This window comes from Scatophagus argus, chromosome 2, assembly GCF_020382885.2.
Source record: "Scatophagus argus isolate fScaArg1 chromosome 2, fScaArg1.pri, whole genome shotgun sequence".
NCBI lineage: Eukaryota > Metazoa > Chordata > Actinopteri > Scatophagidae > Scatophagus > Scatophagus argus.
Window position 1 is genome coordinate 15,708,882 of NC_058494.1, and position 21,777 is coordinate 15,730,658.

At 41.3% G+C, this 21,777-nt stretch overlaps 1 protein-coding gene across 3 annotated transcripts in view; it reads left to right on the forward strand.

The window, feature by feature from the left end:
* The window catches only part of klhl5 (kelch-like family member 5), a 50,220-nt gene that overhangs the window by 2,282 nt on the left and 26,161 nt on the right, over window positions 1–21,777 (forward strand). The window contains exon 2 of one of the 3 annotated variants that reach the window (XM_046413470.1): window positions 19–73. Coding sequence is in view for 2 of the 3 variants with exons in the window: in XM_046413461.1 (XP_046269417.1) it covers window positions 20,232–21,145 (914 nt within the window). In the remaining variant the exon portion in view is untranslated. Of the gene's footprint in view, window positions 1–18; window positions 74–20,028; window positions 21,146–21,777 lie in introns of those variants that run through there. The other 2 variants (XM_046413461.1, XM_046413453.1) reach the window with 2 other exon arrangements.

Here is a 21,777-nt window from a genome sequence, read left to right on the forward strand (position 1 = left end):
TTCCTGTCATTTTCTCAGAACGAGAGAGAAATGGAGAGTTGCAGAAACGACCAAGCGTTTCCATCAGCAGATTGTAAGTAGAAATGTTATGTGCCTCTTCTGGGTGTGAATTTCTGCGGGTGATGGTGTTATGATGCTCAGCGTCCTCTTTGAAGAAGATGTAAATGGACTTTATTTGTCTCTTGAGTTGAGATTCTGTGTAAACAACAACAGATGATCATTCATGTATTGTATATGTATAGTTTGAAGAGAGACATATCATCTCATAATTATGAGAAATCTAAAAGTCAAAAGTTATTCACCAGTTTTGTTGGATTAATTTTTGTGGTTAGTGATCTCTTGTTTTGGCCAGCACAAAAGTTTTTTTTTATTGTATTTCTCCAGATAATTTTTTCATCCTCTGTTCACTTTGGTTTCCTTGCTGTCTTTACTTCCATCAAATAAACGATCCCCATGGAGACTGTAGAACTTTACTGCTGTAAATGCTTTCAGAGCAGTAAATGCCTTAATGTTTTTTTCCTTCCTTAAGTAGGAAAAAAAAGAGGTATTTTGTGCAAACAGCCCCAGATACTATGTCATAACTAACCCTTTGATAAGCCCCGCCCCTTTGTGGACATATCCAACTGACACAGCAGTGACGACAGGTTAAAATGACAATGATATAGAAGCCGAACCTTCTATATCATTGTGTAAAAGCGAACCACCACATCACCCAGCAATCAAAGCAGAAAGAATGAAAATGAAAAATCTTTATTTTTATCAACAATAACCAGGTCTGGTTTGGCCAAAAAAAAAAAAAAACTTACATTTTTGCATTAGTTGTGATTTTTTTTCTGAATCTACACAGTGTTTTCCCTCTGCTGCTTCTCTGGTATCCCCCCTCCCTCTTGCCTTTTCCTGAACATCCACTTGGGTGAATTAAGGCTTTATTTCAAGCAAACTAGAGTTGGTGTTTGTTAGAATATTGAAAAGACAAGCTAAGGCTGTTTTTAGTGAATTTAATTTTGTTTCTGTTGGGTTTAGATGATCATGCTGATCATGTGATTCAGAACAGTAAAATTACAGATTTTTCAATGCAGTCCAGTTGATTTGGTGAGACATGGTAGCTGTGTTAAGATAACAATCTCATTGGCAAAAACAAGCACTTTTTGTGGACACACTTTGACTGTTAAAGTTAGCCCAAGGATTAGTGAAAGGTCATTATGAGAGTGCTTCTTACAGATAATAAGAAGATCCTGATGAATCATAAATTATACAAATGAGCTATAAAGCCATGATTATAAGAATGTTTCTCATAATTGTTATTAGGTCATAGTTTTGATTTGTCTAATAACTGTGAGATATTAAATTACAGATCAGATAATTCTAGGAACATTTGTCATGATTAAGACTTGGTAAGCTGTAGACAGTAGTCTACAGAAGTCATAATGATGAGAAACTTTGAGAAACTAATTTTGACAAGGATTTTTTTCCAAGTGACAGAAATGGGATTTCACAGGCCTCAGACCGGTTGCCAGTCATTTAATTTTAGAGGTAGAATTGTTAGGTGTTTCTATTGCTGCCGTAAAGGGAAATCACCTTTCTGTTTACCTATTTCACATTTTTCTGAAAAAATCTGCCTTTTTTTCCCCTTTGTACTGTTTGACTTCATCTCTGTCGGGTGTTTAGTGCGGCTCAGATTTTACTGTTGGGTTCCTGAGAGCCACTTATCTTGGTAGGCCTGGGACCAGATCACACAAATACACACACACACACACACAGAGAGGATCAGACAAATACGCACAAACACAATGATGAGCCTGGCTGGCAGGTGGAGCCTTATCTCCACTCCACAGCGGCTTGCCTCTCTCAGGATTCAGTCGGCAGCTTAGAACCGGATGGAAGCAGCCAAAACGAAGAAGAGCAAAAATCAATTTTCTCTGCTTTAATGTCTAATCAAAGCTTCTTGACACTTGGAGTATTTCCAAATATTTTGGGTGCATGGCTGAAATGTATCTACTACCAAACTACGTGTGATTGTGACATATGCAATAGCTATTTGTGTGTGTGTGTGTGTGTGTGTGTGTGTGTGAGTGTGTGTGAGAGAGAGAGAAGTTTCTTTGGGGAAGTCACTACCTCCCTCCCAATGTACCTGAGTGGAAGTTGTTCTGTATTCTGACCCCGATTTCAACTTTTTCCTCATCAGTAACGTTTTGTTTTGTATGTTCATAATTTCCAAGACATTTCCAGGGAAGGAGTTATAATATGGTTACAAACTCGGGAAAGAAATGCTGGGGAAAAAAAGCTGTACAACTGGCACACTTCCCATTAATTAATTCCAATTAAAGCTGGGTTGCTCGAGTTGGAGAAAAAAGCAAGAGTAGCTGGATCCAACCAAAATATCCCACCCAGTGTTGCCAACTATCACAAAACAAATAAGCAACTCAAAAAACCAGCCTAAAACAAGCCCAGTATTAATGTAGCCTGTTAGCCTGCGGCCTCAGTGTACACAGGCTTAATGAGCCTGCAACATAGTTTGAAAAGCAAAAGCAGAATTTATTTATATATCAGCTTTGGTGTTTGCTATTATATTTTAGGGTGATGCTGACAACTTGGAAAACATCATGATTACAATTTGCAGTGATAAGATTACTCACAAAGCATGATGTAATCTGATTATAGCCAGGCTATAGAAAATAAAAGGTTTGTAACAATGCTGACTTAAATTTTAAAATTAACTTAATTTATCACGCACACACACACACATATATATAACCAGGTGTTTTCTGTATATATATATAGATATAGATAAACACTGCAGGCTTTCATGTACGGAACCCAATTTGCAAAAGGTTTTGCTTCAGTGATCCCTCAGTTTCTCTTCAAGGGTAAACAAAATATCTGCATTTTTTTGAATGTCACACTAAGCTTGTTAATGAAAAACATGAGTTTAATATATAGATAAAAAGAAACAATTTCACCCCTCTTCTATGTATTTTTTTGATCAGCATGTTATCTCAAAGTGCTGCATAGATGGCACAAGCTGAGAGTTAGAAGGGAGCAGCAGGGGGTGAAACACTGATCAAAATGAATTTTGCTGACTTTAGAGACAGAGTGAAAATGAGTGTTCCACATTTTTCACTTGAAAACACCTCTAGGATCCTCGGGTCTCCTTGAGACCTGGTTAGAAAAACACAGGTAAGGAGTTACTCTTCTTCTTTTTCTTCTTAAGGGAAGTGCCATAAAAAGGGAAATACTAAGCCAAACTTTTAACCTGTCAGTTTACGAGGACACTAATAAATCACAAATCGGGGCTGACTGGGTGGAAGCTCCAGCAGATGGACTTGAAAGATGTAAATCCGAGATCTGACTGAAGATGCCTGGAAAGAGTTAGGCTCTCAGAGTATCTAACAGGTGTTCAAATGCTCTGCTTTTAGGATGTCATTATCTCCATTTTATTGCTTTTCCAACATTGTGGGGATGTGAGTTGGTTTGCCAGGAGTTGATGCGTCTGTTGGTTCAGTCAGTGCTAGAGGATATCTTGACAGGCAGTGGGGAAATTTCTGTTTAATTCAGTATGAATGACCAGCAGCAGAAAGATTTTGCAAACCCCTTCAATGTCTGTAAACTAAAAATGAAGCTTGAGCCAGGAGACAATAATCTTGATAAATTGTCCAGCACATAAACCCCCCCCCCCTAAAATTAATTTTAAAAAAAGTAATCGCTCACACTTCAGTTTTTTGCATGGGTTAACCAAGCAAATATAAAACAAGTTAATCAACAACCTTTGGCGGTGCTAGAAGGCAGATTTTCTTACCTTTGGACATAGTTAAACTATGTATGCACTGTTTACCCTTGCTTTCAATATTAATTCTCAGCTAGGCCAAACATCTCCTTGCCCCAGGCCTCATATTTAACTGACAGACATGAAGGTGAAACTCAGTCTTATCTAACGCTTGACATAAAAGAAGAGTGTTTTCCAGGATTTACATTTTCTTTTATTTTCTGTGCATATCCCCTCTTGGTGCTGAATCCTAACATTTTGGTAGGCCAATGACCTTTTCTCTATTGCTGCTTTACACCATTTGTTGTCCATCATCAGTCCATCCATTATCACACAAAAAAATTAAAATCCATAGCAAATTAAATGAGAGCTCCCAAGACTGTAATGACCCCATGGTCTTTACTCTCTTTACAGTCTTAACAATTACGATCTTTTGAAATTTTCAGTTAAATATCATTATTTTGTTCAATCAACCCAATACTTTTATGGGATGTAACAAGCTCTGCTCGGTTTGTTTATGGCAAATATCCACGTTGGAGGTTAGGCACACCTTCAGACTATTTTAATCATTTGATTCAATCAAACGTGATTTGTTTGGTATTAATCTGCTCTGTAATGCAGTCCGAAGCACCTGTCACATACAACTAACAGTACACATCTATCACTTTTACAGCTGCAGTCAGAAGGTCTAATGATGGACACTACAGTCCAGTGAATGCTGACCGGGTGAGAAGCGTGTGTGAATGTGTGTGTGGCCTACACAGAAGATGTCTTTATCAGCACTTCTCTTTTCTTCAGCATATTATGAACATTAACTGTACAACTTGTCAGACACACCGACAGTGTGACAGAAATCACCTTGGAGATACCGCATGTGTGGTATATTTCGGGAGCTCTGCAGAATCTGATGTTGAGAGTTTAGAGATTGAATGTAATAACATGATGAGATTAGGGATTTAGGTATAAGAGAGGATATTCAACAACAGGATGCGTTTTGCAGCACAGGTTTTAAGTTGTATTTCGGGCATCAGATGTTGCACATTTGATCCTTTTCATCATGTCCTCACTGTGATATGTGAACATAATCCCTGGATCTGCTTTAAATGCTTTGCACAGTGATGTTCTCAGACAGGTTAAGGCATCAAAAGCTGCTGCGCCTTGAAAATCTCTCATCCTTTTTTTCACCTTTTGTTGTGCTTGCCTTGGCAGGTCAGGTTCGCTGGTTCAGCTTATGTTTTTTGCATAACCCAAGCATGATCTAAATGTCTGATTCTTGTTTTTTGTGTGTTTGTGTTTGGGAGAATGAATGACGTGCGATGCTTGCTTGTTTTCGGAGATATAGGTTGTATTTTTTTCTTTTTTTTTAGGTTTCTTTTCATATTTATAGCCTGTTTCTCCCCCAGTTTTGTCACTTTCACTTCCACACAGCACACATTGCGGACTTTAGTGTGTTACAACCCCACACTGATATATTGGGTCATATGTGAAGAGTGAGAGTGAGAAGATCATAATGTGACTGTGAACGCCTTCTTGATGTTTCTCTGCACATCCACTGACTCCTGTTTGATGACTTTGATCCTCTCCCAGTCAAAGGAAAGAGGTGGGACAGCTCATGTTGTCTGTTTTATGTTTCATTTGGTCTCTCTTTTAGGGTCCTGGCGATTTCAGTTTCCAGATTTCAGTTTCATTTTTCTTTTTGCTCTTGAAGTTTTTTCTAGGGCCGTTTCTCTGCGTAAGCGTAAGTGAACCGGAAGCCAAAACACTGAATACACAAATAGGCAATAAGAAGGAAAATACTAAAAGAATTAAACCGCACCTACCCTATTTTCCTACCCTATTTTTCTTTTTTTATTTAATTTTTTTTTTTTATTCCCAAGTTTCAGCTCATTGGTTAGCTTACAGCTTGCAACTTTATTGCCCTGCTTGCTCTCACCACTCTCAACTGTTGTTGCCAGCTGCAGAAAGTAAATGTTTTCAGTGGAAAAACACCCAAAAAACTCTAGAAACCCACTGTACACTGCCTGCTCACCAAACTGCAGACAGACAGTGTTAATGACTTGCTGGTGAAGTGCAGCATTTAGCAGTCAAAGAGTCAGATTTTCCCTCTGGAATTACAAGAGGATCAAACACAGAGCTAAAAGAGTTTGGATATTGGTCAGTAACACAACCCTAAATGAATTTGCTGCATACCTGTTGCAATGTTTGCTAACAAGGTGATGATACATCCATGTTGTGCTCACATTGTGTTTTTTTGGTGCAGCCAAGTTGCTAAAAAAATAAGTTATTTTCTCCTTTCTGAGCCTTTTGTCTTTAAACTTTGCATATTAAATGAAGGCATTTTGAAATGATGAGCAGTACTCACAAAACAGAAAACTAGCTAAGGGAGAGGAATAGTGGGAAAATGAGGTAGTGAGCATGTTTTTCCATTAAAAAGAGAGCAGCAACAGGGTGAAGGGGAGGAGGAGGAGGAGGGGGAGCATGGTTGTTTAGTGCTGTGTCAGCAGTAAGGCGTCATCTGGCTCCCCAGAGACGGAGCCAGTGTGAAGCTTTATGACTTTTTATGGAGAAATTACAATGTTCACAATCAGATTATCATTATGAGCGAACCTTTAAAGGTGATGAAGGTTTCCAGACTTATCCTCCTCATGGCTCTAATATGTCTGTCTGTCTCACAGCCTGCCTGTCTGTCTGTAATACAGTGCTTTATACTGGTCATATGTGTTCTGAATACAGTTTGCCCTTCCCTTCTTACCCACTGTTTTGTGAGAAATATAAAGAGGGCTCTCATGTTGTCTCTCTCACTGTGTGTGTGTGAGAGAGAAAGAGAGAGAGGGAGAACATGTTGGGAGAAGCAATACTTCAAACAACACTAAAGTGGCCTAAAGTGGGGTGAATTTCCTGGAAGCTACGTGCTGCATCTCTTATGTGTCCCTTTATGTTACACCTTCTCCGTCCTTCTTGTTTCTCCTCTGCTGTAACCTTTTCTGGTGAGAAAATGCCATGTCAATAAAAGCTTTTTAACATGAGGAAAAAATCAATGCACTCCGATTGCACCTTTTTCCAAGCCTGCCTGCTGAACAAATGAGTGGTTCTTAACATGGTGTAGCTGCTGGGTGAGGAGGTTGTTTTCCTCTGTAGAATTTCAGCAGTCTCACATACTTTATATTGCAACTGAAATGAAAATCCATAGGCTGTTTGAGGTTCTTAAAATCTTGTTTATGTTGATATGACTTAACATAAACACTGTACTTTAAAGTGCTTTATTGGTCACAACTTGCATCATCAACTTTTATTGCTCTGAAAGGGAAAGCAGGTTTGTAGGCAGGATTGCAATAAAATACACAAATAAAAACATAACCTGGAAAACAATAAAAAGACAATAAAACCCACACACACATTAGCATAAAAGCACAATAAAATGCATGACAAATACATGCATCATATACCCACATCAAGTATCTGATCAAGCCAAAGAATTTTTGACCTTCATGACCCTCATGAGTGATAGTCTGTAATATCTTTGTTTTATGCAAGAGCTGAGAACTGAGCCCATTTTCTCAAACACACAAAAGTCAGAAGCATTAAATGCTATGTTTGTTGTATTCGGAGAATTTATTGTTTTGATGTAACTGTAAAAAGCGTGAAAGCTGCACTTCTTCGTATTCTATTATTAAAATGGAACCAATGACTATTCATGAAGTGAATGCTGTTGCTCATAATGATAAACCCCAGAGAGAATTATCATATCTACTCTTGTTATATCTACTCTACCCTCACCTCGCTGTTTTGGTTTTTACAGCTTTCACCGCTCTCAGAGCGTCTAGTCACCGCAGGGAGCTGTTTTCCCTGAAACGGTTCACTCTGCGCTGCCTAAGCACCAAACTGCAGACAAACCTGACAACTAGCTGAAGTGTGTCGTAAAAGTTAGTAAAGATGAAATCAGAACAGCAGAGCAATGGATGTTTGTCAGTTTGACTTTCACATGCAAATGACAGTTACAGTTGGCGGATACACTGCCTGTAAAATCTATTATGAATGCTGTATTAAATTATGAAACTACTGCTTACCACGTATTTTTGTTAGCAATATCATTAATGAAACAAACAAACAATGATGTGGATATTTTGTATTCAGAATCAGAATACCTTATTGATCCCTGGGGGAAATTGGGTTTGTGACAGATGCTCCAACCAAGATTAGAAATCTACAGGCCAAAGTGTCACGGAGTGATCTAAATAAAAAATAACAGCAGTCAAAAGAGTCAGCGTTAGTGGATTAAATGGGTATAAGATGATACACTACAGTGTTACTCTTAGTGGTCTGCTTTGCTGCGGGTTTTATAGGGGAATTTGGAGATTTGTATGCAGTATTTGTGCTGCGATGACCTTGCTGTTGAAGGAGCTCTTCAAGCATATACTCAAAGAGCTCCATGAAAGATGAACTGAACATTTCTCTCTTTCTCTCTGCCTGGTTTGTAAAGCATGCAGTGCGTCTGGGGCTGACTATTCTTGTCATGTCTTGTAGCGTAGTTTGTGCGGTAAAATTATCGTCTTATCAAACATCTTATGCATGGGAGGATATTTTATTCTTGGAAGTTTATTTTGGGTTAATGGTATTAATGGAGTAGAGCTAGATAAAGGAGCAAGCAGATGTTTTGGGAGAAAGCCAGCTGGTAGACTCATTTCAGTGATATTAGTTTGTGTTGGAGAAATTATGTTCTGTTTTTTGTTTTGATTTTTTTTCCTTTAAGATCTATCATTCAGAGGATGCAGGATAATTCTGTAGTGTTAATTATAATAGTTTTTGGCATGGATAAATACAACCATACATCAGTGAGAACGTTCAAGTCATTATGGTTTGATTAACATTTTATCACAGATCTCCAGACCCTCTTTTGACACACGCACATTTTAAATGCTCTTCTGTCATCCCATGATTTCATTCATTCTCTCACCCTCTCAACAAACCAGATGCATGCTAAAAGCTCCCTTGTGCTAAAATATGAAGTACTGAGGGCCAGTTATGAGTTGATGAGCTGCAGTGTCAGCACCGTCTAAATTATCCCCCCCCCCCAGTTACATCTAAGAAAGCACTTTTGAATACTCTTAAAATAATTTTGAAATGACTAGTCAGAGCTGCACTGATTCAAACAAATATATGTATACTGAAGATAAGACAGTCCTAATTCCACCTCAGGTAAAGTTGCTATGTTACCTCTGGCTGAGACACTTCTCGGTAATTTGGAACATTTTCACCCTGACAGAAATAGTTCAACATCTTAGGGCCTTCCTTTAAGCGCATAGCACCTGATGTACTACAGATAGTCAGTGGTTCTCTTCAGTAAGGCCTTTTTCCAAGGACCCTGAATACCCCTCTTTTAAAAAACGTCTAATCTGGATGCTTCAGTAATTAACAACTGCAGGCCCACATCAAACCTACCTTTTCTAGTAAAGATCATTGAAAAATGCCTCAGTTTTCAGCAACTTAATGCACTCACCTCAAATCCATGACACTAAAATCTACAAACCAAGCCAGAAGTTTCAACAGAGCTTCAACAGCCACATCAAGACAAACACAGTCGGAGTCAAAGCCGAGCAAGATTTTGTTTCTGTGTGTCAAAGTTTTTCAATTTTTAGTGTTGGTACTTGGCTACTTGACTTGATTTTGATCTGACTTACAAGATAACAGTTTTATCCCATCTATGCAAAAGGGATATAATTATGTGAATAAGAGCCAGTTTGAAAAACATCTGATTTTTATTTTCAACTGATTGCCAGTACTTTCCAGGAGTCATTTTGTTATTATTATTTTATTCTATTTCTGTTCCAGATATTTCCAGCATTTTTCATTTTGATCTACTGAGACTTTTTTTCTCTATGGAGAATGTTGTCGGAAAAAACTGTAAAAGGAGGCCTTTCCTTTTTGAAAGTTAAGCATCTGAAAGCATTTCAGGCACAGGTTTTAAAGTCTACAAATCATATTTATTTATGTCACACAAATACAATAGTTAGAGGACAAGGGGTAATCAAAGATACATTCCTTTCTGATGTTGAAACTCCCGGGGATGTCCACTTCATGCTTGGTGTGTCTTTACCCAATTGATCCAGAATTGATCAAGTGTCCAGTGGCTGACTAATTACTTTAAGATTATTACTGGTGGAGTGTGGTTGGTTTGAGATTGACATTTAGGTACACAGGCAGGCAGAATTGTGTTATGTCTTTGACGGCTACTATAATATTCATTGATCACCTTTTAATCATCCCCTTTCACCTTTCTCATTTACTTTCTCTTTTTGTCTCTGTCTCTCTGTCTTCTCTCTTCGCCTCTCTGCTGTCTTATAGGTTTATGGATCAATGATCAGTGGAGTGGTAAGGTGACCTGACTTGGACTCACCAGCCTCATCCAAAGACTAAAAATTCTTCTCAGGCACTATTTTGTTAACACCAGCAGTAGAATGAACCAGAGAACACAGTAGATTCTGTGTGTTTGTACGTGTGTGTGTGTGTGTGTGTGTGTGTTACACTTGGGGATAAATTGTGGAGATATACCAGCTGATTGAGGATGACTTGTCTAATTGGCGAAAAACCAGTGTCCTCATCTGTTTTCACTGCAACTGCCTTCAGTACAAATTGGTTTCTGTCTTCACTGGGGTAAAATTAAGATTAGGTTAAGGTTTGGGCTGAGACATGTGCTCATTATGACTCGGGATAGTGCATACCTGCAGGAAATAAATAGAGAAGCCACAAAAGTGACATAAAGCTTCTGCAAACATGCGCCCAACAGAGGGAGAGGTGTTCAAGATGGCAAAATCACAGTGGCTGACAGAGCTCAACACAACGTAAAGCTGCATTATTTCACATTTTAATATCAACAATGAATCAGATGAAGTTTTTCAGTTACGAACCTGCAGAAAATTATTACCCAACTCTGCAGTCCCCCTCAGCTATAAAGAGCATTGTAGTGTCTTTCAGTTCAAATTTAAGCATGGTTTACAAATGTACTTTAAGGGGTTCTGGCATAGCTATTCAGCTGAAAATGATGCACTGTAGATGATGTGTACCTCCTCAAAATGTAATAATACGTTGGGGCCATGATGGCTAGAGGTACCTCGTGCTAAGAATTTGAAATGGTTGCTTGGCTTTTTTCCTACAAGTTTCTGACAGCAGGGTGGCACTGTGGTGCCGTGGTTATCACTGTCAAATCACAGCAAGAGGGTTCCAGGTTCGAGTCCCAGTCTGGGCCCTTCTGTGTGGAGTTTGCGTGATCTCCCTGTGCCTGCATGGGTTTTTGCCGAATACTTCAGCTTCCTCTCACAGTCAAAGAAACATGCACCTCAGGTTAGTGGACTACTCTACATTGTCCCTAGATATGAGTTTGTGAGTGTGTTTAGTTGTGTGTCTTGTACCCCGCCTCTCGCCTGTTGTCAGCTGGGATAGGCTCCAGACCCTGTACAGATAAAGCAGTATAGGGAATGAATGGATGGATGGTTTCTGATGGCAGCAGAGATTGTTAGTGAAGTCAACGGATCAGTGATCTACACCTTTTCGGTACCAGACATGTTGTGTGTACTCTGATCCCTGCTGTCAGTCATAATCAATGCAGTAGCCTCATACTGAATGGAAGGACAAGGCAAAATAATGCCCGACATTCGTGGGGTCACATGGATGTGGTTCTGGTTAGTGAAAATCAGTTGTTATCATCAATAGCTCAAAACATACACAATCTAACTTTATTGTTTTTGGTTCACTCTCATTCCATCAGGTTAGTTTTCAGTTGCATTGGGTAGAAATTTTCCGTGAATAACCTCTAAAAATCCACTATACACTAACTGTCCATATACACGTACTTTTTTGGACTCGCTTAAATGCTAGCGTTGACACTCATTGGCTGGACAGACAAAAGAGACAAATCTTTACCGCCAAATTCACCACAAGAACTTTACAAGGTGATGAAATCCCAGTGTTGAGTTTATAGGTCTACTTGTTTGGCTTCTTCGAGTGGCCCAAAAAATCAATTAAAACATTCCATTGAGTTTTTGTGCCACTGCATTAAACAGCTCCCTGCACAAGACGCTCTGGCACATTCTCTGACCTCAGTCGATTATACCACAAATATTTCCCTTTGTTTGTAGAAACTCTTGCTTGCAGTTGAGAAGAAATCTCAGCAAAATCCTAAAAAACAAACACTGGTTTGCTGCATTGCTCTGCTGTGTATCATTAAATCCAACTGTTTAAAATTTTTGTTCCTTTTCAGTTTTTCCTTAATGGATGCCTCAGGTTCTCTGTTCTTGACATTTGACAGTGAATGTTTCAAGGTTTTTCAACTAGTGTATTGCCTCAAATAATTTATCACAGTATCAAGGGACTGTCAGTACCAACATAGCAGCTTCTCTCTCTCTTTGTCTGTCTTTCCCCATCACTCTCATACTCTCTCCATCTCATCTCCACAGGAGTGACTGGCTTGTGGCTGCAGGTCAGAGTAAATTATTAAGGCCTGCTCTGTATTTGGCCATAAATGCTCTCTCTTTCTTGCTCTCTTTCTCTGTCCATCTCTCTGTCCCTTGTGTTTTCTACTTCCTCCCCTCCCTGAACACTCAGCCCAACCCATTTAGGAGGAGAGTGAACAGGATAACGAGGCACTGCTGCATAGGAGTTAAAAGCAAATGGAAAATAACACAGAAACAAATTTGGCCGAGCTGGACAGAAATGGAGAAAGGATTTCGGAAATGGGAAAAGGAGCTACGGAGCACTGTGTGTGTGTGTGTGTGTGTGTGTGTGTATGTGTGTGTGTGTGTGTGTGTGTGTGTGTGTTGGGTGTGTGTAGTCCTGATGAATTGAATGAATTGCACAGTATGCACTTTGCTATCCTCCACCTGCCACCTGCCCTGCAAGGAGACCTGAGTGAACCATGCAAAAGCAAATACACCTGCTTTATACCTAAGAATAGAGACAATCTCCTGGTGTGTGTATGTGTGTGTGTACCCAGGATATGTATGTGCAAACTAAACCAAAGAGGGATAAGTTGAGTGTTACTATAATGAGAGAGCTGTTAAACTGCCAAATGGGTGGGAGCAGAGAGAGAGAGGGGAGGAGAGACACTTACCGACAGAGGAAGAGCATAGAAAGGGAAAATAGAGTTGTTTTCATTTCCATCAATAATTCAGGATGTGTATTATCTCGTGATGTGTGCACTTGCAAACTTCATGCCTCAGCGATTTTAACAGCAGCACACATCCTGACATGTGCATGTGTGCACACACAAACACACACATACAGGCAGATTAGTGATTGTTTGTGTCGTTTTGCACACAGGTGTGTAATTTATGTAAAGTGGGGATTCCTGTTGTGAGACATTCTGACTACAAGAAAAAGTGGCTTGGTTAACAGCATACAGTTCAGTGTTCAAGATCAATGTAGTTTGTCGTTATTTTATATATCAACCAGCACTTCACATTACTTTACGCTGCACCATCTCTTAATCTTCTGACTTTCTCTTGTCTGCTGTATATGCCTTTGGTCTTTAACGGGGAATTCCACTATTTTCAGATGTGGGCCCTATATTTCCAGATTTTGGTGTGTAAACATTTCATACTTTCCAATGGTTTTGGAATTGGTCCAGTAGACCACACCAGCTGGCATCTGTAACACAGTTACAACCTAATCCTTAGAGTCATCATTATGGAGAGGATTCCTACTCAGACTCAGAGCTTTTTTGTTAAAGAGTAAAATACTTTTTGTTTAACCAGAAACACAAGTCTCACTCAAAGAGAGGTATAGCTCTAAAATCTCGCAAGGTGAGTTGTTGCAGTCGTTTCCTTATCTTAAGTTTGCTTAAATCAGCTAAATGTTCAGCTATTATTTTGGAAGTAAATTCTCTCTGGCAGATCCTCTCGGTAAATTCCAAACTCCTCTCTCCAGCTTTGACTCACGTCTCCATAGTCGACTTCCTGCGACAGCTCATAACTGGCAGTGTTTCAGAGCAAGACTTCTCTCTGAGTGAAACATAAGCACCAAACAGAAGGAACTGGTGACTAGCTGGCGAAAATAAAAGGGACATTAAAATGCTTTTAAAAGATTAAGAGAAAAATAAGAAAGCAAACGAGTTTAACAGAAAAAAATCTTCTACATACTACGTTTTGGAAGGTCTGTAATTCAAACATCCAAATTCAGTGTCATTTCATACTACTTCATACAACATCTGAGCATGTTTTTTTGTGCTGCATGGATGTTGTTGGACGGATGCTACTGCTGGGGCACGCTGTGTGTTTTGTTAGGGGTCATATACTCTCATAGCATCTGCTCGTAAACTTCTGCTCGTCCTGCAGCAGCAAAATTTAATGTCAGTGTTGAACAGGTGTGCAGACCAAGGCCAAATGTTGGGGCCCGCCAGGTCGATGACAGATTGATTGGTGCCTCTGCTCCAAAAAACTGTGTATGTGGGTGAATCATTCGGGCAGTAGCTGATATAATAAGGAGTTTGATTAGACTGGGTGAGAGCCAAAAGCCATTGCTGCTCCCAATTATCATCATCATCATCTTCCTCCTCCTCCTGCTCTTGGGTTACTAAACAGATGCACAGCTCAACAAATGTGGTTAAATTTGGCAGTTCGCATTCTCCATAGTCACGGGCAATTAGAGCAACCCGAGCTAGCAAGCCAGACCTTAGCGATTATGTTGTATTTGTTTGTATGTGTGTGTGTGTGTGTGTGTGTGTGTGTGTGTGTGTGTGTGTGTGTGTGTGTGTATGTGTATGTGTACCCTGATGTGCTTTAAGGCAGAAGGGGTGAAACTATTTCCTTTTCCTAAAGCAACAGGCATGGATCAAAGTAATTGTACAGTTTGCATCACACTGCAAAGCCTTGTGTGCATATGAAAGAGTGTGTGTGTGTGTGTGTATGTGTGTGTTTGTTATGTGTGTATACTCTTCCTTCTAGACTTGGTAGCAAAATGCTTCCCTACAGCACAAATCTTTTTAGCTACATAGACACACACACACACACACTCTCTCTCTCTCTCAGTCTCTCACTCACTCACTCAATAACGTGTTTTTTCTCTCTACATTTGTGTTGAATAAAACATGGCAGTAAAAGTGTGTCAAAGTCTTGCTCAGCTTAGAGGGAGCAGGATGGAGAGTTTCTGTTCCAATATAAGACCAGATAGAAAGAGTGCATGTGCCTCCCTCAGTGTAAGGCATAGATGTAATTGTGGTCAGTTTGGGTGTTTTGATCCTTGCTTACTGCATTGCTGCCTCTCAGATCACACAGGCTTTCTTTCTCTTTCTCCCTGCCTCCTTTTCTGTCTCTCGTTTTTTGTTTTTTCCTCCAAGTTACCAGAGTCGACTTGGATCTTCCCTACAAACCTCCTACCAGTGGTGTGCACAAGACACGCCTAATTAGCGCGACTTCATACAGTGGATCCATCTCTTGAAAGCAGGAGGATTGCAAAGGAAATGAGAGAACAAGGATAATGGATGTGAGAGAAGTGGAGCAAGACATTACTAAATGGACAGGGGAGGCTATTACAGGAGGTGATCAAAAGAAGAAGAGAAAAGGAGACATTAAAGAAATTGGCCAGCCGCTCCACTGATCAGCGAGCCGAAGCACCCGGTCTGACTGATGCGAGATTGAATCCCTCCCCTCATGAACTTTACTGCATGTTTTTTGTCTGATAACACACAAATGTGATGAAAAAGAAAAAAAAAACAAGGTAGGGGAGGAGCAGTAAAGCAGGGAATCTACAGTTTGCTGATGGACTGATTTCTTTTATTCTTTCATCTCTCCTATTAGTTGCTTCTCGGGAAACTGGGACAACATAATCCATGTAGAGTTAAAACACACACACTCCCCGAATGCAGATAGAGCCAAACACACACACACACACATACAGGCCCAGGCTGCTGTAATAGATCTGTGTGGTTCTCCTATTGACTGATGATGGAGGATAAGAGTGAAATTACCAGCTGAAGGTGGTCTGCGTTTTATCCAGATTAGACACAGATACATGTTTGGATCTCTGTACCTCTAAGGACACTAACTGGCATAATGCATTTGATATTCCTTACCCCCAACCTTAATGATGGACGTATTCAATTTACACACCAAAATCAGTTTACAGGTCTTGAGGAGGGTGACTGTAAAATGTTTAAAAAGGTGGTATAAAGCAATCAGTGCCTCCAGAAGGAGCTGCACAAAATGTGATAAAATGTCTCAAGTAAGGTAACTTGTAAGGAGTTGAAGACTACAAGTCTGAAAATCTGGTGGTGTTGAGTTAGAAAGATGTGAACAGATCTTTGTAGCCTGATCCTCATGCTTGAGTTGAGCTGCTCCTGGCATTAGGAATTTCCAAATGAATCATCTGCAAATGAGCTGCATTATGGGTAAAGTAGGTGTCAGATTTCACAGCTAAGAAGAATGTGTGGAATAAAAAAGATAATATCCTTGGCTATACTGCATTGATTTTGATCTTTTTTGTTTAGCTGTCAATCATGAGTCCAGCATTGTTAGCGTGTGGTGTTAAATCGGAGCAGTACTCTTTTAATCATCACAACTAAACTCCTAACCTTAACCAAACCTTCTAACTTAAAATCAAAATCAGGTCTTTGCAAACACAGCCCTTTGAAAGACTAGCTCCAAGTTAGGACTGAGCAAAATGTCCTCATTTCCAAGGTTGAAAACTCAAACTGGTTCTCACAAAGGAGAGGAGGAAATAAACGCATATGTTCAAACCTTGGGTCTCCTTCCAGCCTTTAATCCTTCTCGCCTTGGTGTGAAATTAATTTTCTGTTCAATAGCATTGAATATTGTGCCTCCAGATCAGTTTAATTGCACACACACACACACACACACACACACACACACACACACACTCCTTCTCATTCATATGTTGGGAGGAGCCAGCCTGTCAGTGTGGAGAGGTAATTATTTGCTTGGCCAGTCTGAGCCTGCTCTGAGTCTCAAGGACAGACTCGCCTACAGCTACAGTACCAACCAACACTCCGATTACACAACGGAAACAGGCAATAAGAGTGTGCGTAAGTGTGTCAGTGTGTGTGTGTGCGTTTGAGATATGGGCCGTGACTTGAATGAAAGTCTGTCCTTGTGTTTTTATGTGTATGCAGAATATGGGTATATGTATTATTTTCTCCAGAGCGCTCTCTCTCTCTCTCTCTCTCTCTCTCTCTCTGTGTGTGTGTGTGTGTGTGTGTGTGTGTGTGTGTGTGAGACTGTGAGAATGTATGTGTGTGGGTATATGCAGACCACTCCATGCCTGTGAGCCTATATAGAGAAATGGCTCTTGCAGCATCGTCCCTGCAGATCTCCACCTCAGGGAATCACAGCTGTGGTCCGACCATTACATACACACCCAAGCACACACATTCGCTTGGTGTCAGAGCATAATTGCAGGGATGGGGAGCGGGAAATTGAGGTTGGGTAGGAGACTGGGGAAAATAAGGGAGAGCACGGGCGGGGAGGAAAGGATCGAAGTGAAGGTTTCAAAATGAGTCCAGTGTGAGGGGAGAAAAAGAAGACAGGAAAGATGGAGAGAGAGGAAAGACAGACAGAGGTTGGAAGAAGGCCATGCGAGGATGAACATCAGTCATGAGAGATGAGCTGATCATCACAGACGGGCCAGACTGATAAGGTTTTACTATCAGGCTCCATAAAATCTTTTACGACAGCTTTCCCCAGATGACTGCTACCTGTTTTTATTTGACTCTCTATTTGTATTTGTGTGCGTGTGTGTGTAGGTGAATGCTTAAAGAGAACAAAATGCACATAAATAGGACTGCATGCAGCCCTACGCGTGTGTGTGCACGCATGCTTGCATGTGTGAATGCACATAAACCGGATGATTATCGAGTGTGAAGAGTGTGTGAATGGGATTTCATGGTGTCATTTTCTTTTGTGTGTGTATGTGTGTGTGTGTGTGTATGTCTCCTATACAGCTGTAAAGTTGTGCCAGAGACTTTTGAGTGATAGCCTTGGAACACCACAGCCAGGAGACCAATAACAGTAGGCGGCTCAAGGAGGCTCCTGCCAAGTGACCAATGATTATGGATCCAGCTGAATGAGACCAGAACTGAATGGCCCGTCATTCCTCTGCTTCATTCACCCTCAGAGGCCCATTCCCAGCCTCCCCCAGTAACAGGACAGCATTTCTATCATGAGTGTTGCAGAAATGCATCGGTTTATTCTCTCTCTAGTTTTGCGACAGTTGTGTGCAGGACTTCGTAGTAGGGAGAAAAACTCCACGAACCGTTCTCTTTCCCTAACCACAGGCTGTTTAAAACAATTAAGATAGTCAATCAATTTGGAGGTACACAAATGAATATATCAGTCAGAGTTTTTACAACAAAGAAAAACTGATACACACCAGACACAGTCTATTTAATACATTCACAAGCTTTCAATCATAATGCCTCATATCAACCAAATTTCCCAAATCATCCCAAATACCCGTCTTGTATCCGATCCAGTTTACTGTGACATCTTGCTCCTCTGCTCTGACCTATTGTTATTTATTTATTTAGCCTTAATGATACTGCTCCTGCTTGGTTTTGTGCCTCCTTTCAGACTCGGCTTGTGTGTGTACGTATTGACTTTGTAGTATTGATCAGACAGAGCAGCAGGGTGGTCCTGCGCTTAGTTGTCAGCACATCCTGAAACTGAAGAACTGAACTCACACCGAACTGTGTTTCTCAGAGTCTGGCAAACAAAAGCCGTAAAAGTTGAATCGACCTTATTCTTCCGCTCCGTTCAGTCATTTATTTACGGAAAAAAAAATGAGGCTCCAGGCTTGGCTGTTATAGTCTGAGGGCCAATTTATGAGTAACGCATCTCCCCGTCTGCTTAATTCACAAACTGACCTCGACTGTTTGACTTATTGATTTCTGCTAGAGTGGTGCTCCTAAAGCATCCCTCCCTTCCTGTTCTTGGGACTCCATCCAGAACACACTGTGTTCCCACTCTGTGGCTCCGGTTCATCCTGTAGTCATCCTGGGGTTACTGTATAGGTTGAGGAAGGCTCTGCCTGGATGGTCTGCTGCTGGCCTGCTGGGTGCCCCGGGCATCTGGACGGGGTGGCTCCCACAGGACTCTCTCCCGCTGATCATTATTCTCTATGAATAGCTGCTGCATTGCAGATGGAGGGAGGAGAGGGAGGTGAAGGAGAGGTAGATGGGGATGGAACTGTTGTAATGGGTGGACAAGAGGAGTGGTTCGTGGAGAAACGGGGAAAGGGGAATGAGGAGGTGTGTGTGTGTGAAGGGGCACAAGTGAAATTTCATTTTCAAGGACACTCAGGTCCCCTACTGTGGTGATTTGAAGTAATGCTGGCAATTTTTCTGTTTTCAATATCTGCTCACAAAACAAATAGACACGTCTGTTTATTTTAGCCCCATTTGTAAACAAAGTGTGATTCTGAGGAGACTGAGAGGAGTGAGTGAAGACATCCAGACAGGGCAGACATGAAGATGATAAAGAGGATGTGTCCACTGCCTCATTACGTTTCAGAGTCTTTGATTAACATGAAATGACTGCTGCAGCCTGTTCACTCACACTGCCATATATCACAAAGACGTGTTTTTATAGGGGGAATTGCATTCATGTAGATTTATTCCAATGAAATTGTATCCTGTCCTATACTAAAACTGCTATAAGGCATATAAACCCACTAACCCTCACCAGTAACCTACGTTTTGAGGTGAATCTTCATGCACGTGTGGCTAAATGTTTCCCTTCTATGTGACTAATACAACAAAAGCTTGTTTAAAAGTGATTGTTGATTAGTCAATTATAGTTTGGTCTGTTAAGAGTTGAAAAAATTTACAGTACAAGAAAAGATGACATCTTCGTGTTGCTTGTTTTGTCCTGCCAGCACTCCAGTCTCCATAGTCTTGGTACTCAGTTTTCAGTGGTACAAAAAAACAGAGAAGAGCAACAAATCTTCACACTGGAGAAGCTGGAACCAGAGAATTGAGTGTTTTGAAAAATGAACTCTGAAAAATGAATCAATATAACAAATAATCAATGTTCTGATCAAAACTGACAAACAGGCTCATCAAAATCGAGAAGATTATTCTGTAATTATTGCTCCATTAATTTCAAGCAAACATTCACTGGCACCATTTTGAGAACTGGCTCATAATCTTTCTTTTATGTGATTTTTGGATTGTTGTCAGACAAAACAAGCAATCTGAAGATGAGCTTATGAACAAATATTTTTTTTTCACATTTTAAATACTTGTTGTTTCAGCTCCAAACAAGCTCTCGCACAAAAGATCTCCTGCATTTAAGGCTAAATACCGGTTCCACAGACTGACTGGTGTGACTGATTGTCTGTCCTGTTGTACAGGCCTAATGATGATGATGATAATAACGATAATGATCATTCTTCTCTGCTGCAACATGCCTGTGGTCTGCACTGCATTATTTGGCAGAAAAGTGACATTAATTTGTCCTTAGGGCAGATGGTTGTGGTTTGGTTTGTCCATGAAAAGGCTTTGGCACTGACTTTAAAACTCTGTGCAGACCTCTCTCTCTCTCTCTCTCTCTCTCTCTCTCTCTCTCTCTCTCTCTCTCTCCATCTCTCTATGTACTCCGCTACACTCCGCTCACTATATTCAGTCGCGGTTAACGGGCGTGCGGTTGCCAGGAGAGACGCGCGTGCAGTACAGTGTAGCTTTAACGGCAGAGCGGTACGGGCTCTCCCCCGCCATTTCCTCGTGTCGAGCCCTGGAATGTCGAGTAGCGGTTCGGGCTCTTCCTCGCGGAAGGAGTTCGATGTGAAGCAGATCCTCAGGATACGATGGAGGTGGTTCGGTCATCCCGCGGTCCCTCCGCCTCACTCCCCGCCACTAGGAGACTACTTCGCCGGGAGGAGAACAGGCGGCAGCTCCGGGGACGGACCTTCAGTTAGCGGCTGTAGCAGCCCGAATTCAGCGAGCGTAAATCCCAGCGCGGCGAGTCACGGTGGTCTGGTAGCCAGTGGCAGCGCTGGGTCTAACCTGTGTAACGGCAGCGGCAGCAACAGAAAGTTTGCTGATCCGGCAGGGAGTCGGGGCGGTCCGGTAGGAGCAGCGGTTGGAGCAACGGGGAACTCTTGTCCTCGTTCCTTCAGCCAGCCAGAGTGCAGGAGCTCCGCCGCGGCGCTGTCGTGGGTATCCCCGCCGCCTCATCGTCGCTCCCGACCGGTGACGAGCATGGAGCCCACCGGCGAGGCTCCCGTTCCTCTGCTGGTACCCGAGCCCTCCGCTCATGTCGGGTTTGAGGATGAGGCGGCGGTGGCGGCGGCGGCTGCTGCTGCATCGGCTGCATCGGCATCAGCAGCGTCGGGCACCGAGGACAACAGCAACCATCCAGAAACAGACTCCAGCTCCTGCAGGTAGAACAGAGAGGTTTGAGTGATTTAATGTTTGTTTCGGGACCTTTAAGCTGAAACTAAACTTACAGTTGAATTCACAAAACACACCCCTTAAAAGTTACAGTGAAGTGTAGACTTTCTTCACTGTTCGAGTTAGCTTTTACGGTTGCGTCGTTGCTAATCAGTAGTCCGTAATCTAATGAATCATTCTGCTTTAATCACTGCTTCCACATAACTCGCACTTCGTTTTACCAAATTACTTTTATCATTCTCATTAGCCGACCGATAAACACAAATGGAGAGTGTGAATGTGCTCCTTCTGAGCACAGAGAAAGTAAAGTATGCAGTGGTGGAGGGTCACTCATCACGTACAGATAGACAGAAAGTGAGAGAGAACATAATGTCTGAGTACCTCACTCTTGGGAATATGGGATTTTCAGAGTTAAATTAACAATAAGACTCCAGGGCTGAGCTTCACATGTGGCTGCATAATGTACTTGACATTTAAATTGTTTTGCTCTCGGTGACTGATTCTCTAGCTCTTACTCGCAATCCTCAGTGCCTTGCATGTTTGTGTGCACATGCATGATGGGAGTGTGTTGCAGTATTGTGAACAGGCTTTTAATTAGTAGTTGCCATGGAGACTGCAAAAC